Source organism: Frankliniella occidentalis, unplaced genomic scaffold (assembly GCF_000697945.3).
Source record: "Frankliniella occidentalis isolate FOCC.00 unplaced genomic scaffold, Focc_3.1 Scaffold1571, whole genome shotgun sequence".
NCBI classification, from domain to species: Eukaryota; Metazoa; Arthropoda; class Insecta; order Thysanoptera; family Thripidae; genus Frankliniella; species Frankliniella occidentalis.
The window spans coordinates 1-1,334 of record NW_026268671.1 but is presented as its reverse complement, the minus strand read 5'-3'; the positions used below and the strand labels follow the sequence as shown (position 1 = coordinate 1,334).

The following is a 1,334-nucleotide window of genomic DNA, read 5'->3' as shown; positions in this document are numbered from 1 at the left end:
GGGGGGGGGGGTACAACCCTTGCTGCAAGCATATAGCAGCGGGGAGGTACGGCCAACAACGAGGCACAGCCGGGAGACGGGGGGCAGCCTGATGGATGTGTCTCGCATCGTTTCTCTTTTTCCATCCCCTGCAGGTCCGTCCTCATTCAGGCCCTTCCCCGCCCTTCCCCGCACTGCCGCTGCACCGCGGCCTCGGCGTTCTAATTTTGTTTGAAACGGGGAGGACGGACGATGGGCGTGCAAAGCGTGAGTGAGTGAATGAGTGAGTGACCCCCTTGTCTTTTGTTGTGCGGGGGGCGGGGGTTGCGGCGGCGGCGAGGCGGAGAGCCGCGCTCCCCATACTGACCGCTCTTGCCGACGGCGGGCGCTCCCAGGACGGCCACCTTCACCTCGGAGAGCGAGGACTTTTTGCGCCGAATGCCGCGGATCGCGTTGGACGTCATGACGTCATGAGGGCTCTGCAACACAAAAGGCGAGAGGGGGGGCGGTCACAAAACTGAGTCTGAGGAATGCACATTCGCGACGCCAAGACCAGACCAGACGCCCCCAAGCGTAAACTAAAATTCGCATTCCTCGGGAATATTCTTACGGCGTGTGTATGAGGGGGGGGGGCATAAATCACATCGACGCGTTTAGAAGTCGACTGTTCCGTCCCTCCCTCGCCGTGCTCGCGGCTTGAGTAGAGTTTTGCGTCCGGCCCCCAGTTATTATATTGGGCGGAAGTGGGAAGTGGGGGCCAGAGTTGTGAGTTGTGCTGAGGGGGCACATGGCATATGCGTTGTTGAGGAGCCGCACTTGCAGGGCCGGGAGGGGATAGGGGAGGCCGCCGATGTACTCCCACCCCAAGGACGCGGGGTCCGCGTCCGAGACCCTGCACCTCGTATGGCCGCAGACCTGGCCCTGGCCCCGCACGTGTGCCGGGCACACTGTGCCCCGTGGGCGTGGTGGACTCTGCTGCTGGCACGCGGCGGCCAGGTGGCGGCGGGGTCGCCTCCACACCCCGCCACCGAACACGTTACCGATATGCTGAGAGGCATCTGCTAATAATTGCCAACATGTCCTGCCCGGGGCGGGCCGGGCTGCCGCCGGGCTGCTGCTGTGCTTGGCCCCGCACGCGCCAAGGGTGGTGCAACCGCGGGCTGCGCGCGCGCGCGCCCCGGGGAAAAGGGGTAGGCGAGGCGGTGGTAGGCGTCACCGTCGCCGGCCTACTCTTCAGCCACTGTTTTCGGAACGCACTAAAGCTGCCTCACAAAATTTGTCCGCGGGGAGTGGTTTCATCAGAAAATAAAACTATTCCTTGGATTTTACGCATTGTTCTTCTTGTATCTTTAGAG

General features: G+C 62.7%; 1 protein-coding gene across 1 annotated transcript in view; it reads right to left on the bottom strand.

Moving 5' to 3' along the window:
- LOC113210436 (ras-related and estrogen-regulated growth inhibitor) overlaps nt 1-466 on the bottom strand; it is a 4,403-nt gene extending 3,937 nt beyond the window's left edge. The window contains exon 1 of the mRNA XM_052276078.1: nt 347-466. Within this exon, the coding sequence (XP_052132038.1) occupies nt 347-443 (97 nt within the window). The 5' untranslated portion in view covers nt 444-466. The remainder of the gene's footprint in view (nt 1-346) is intronic.
- Between the last annotated feature and the right edge of the window lie 868 nt (nt 467-1,334).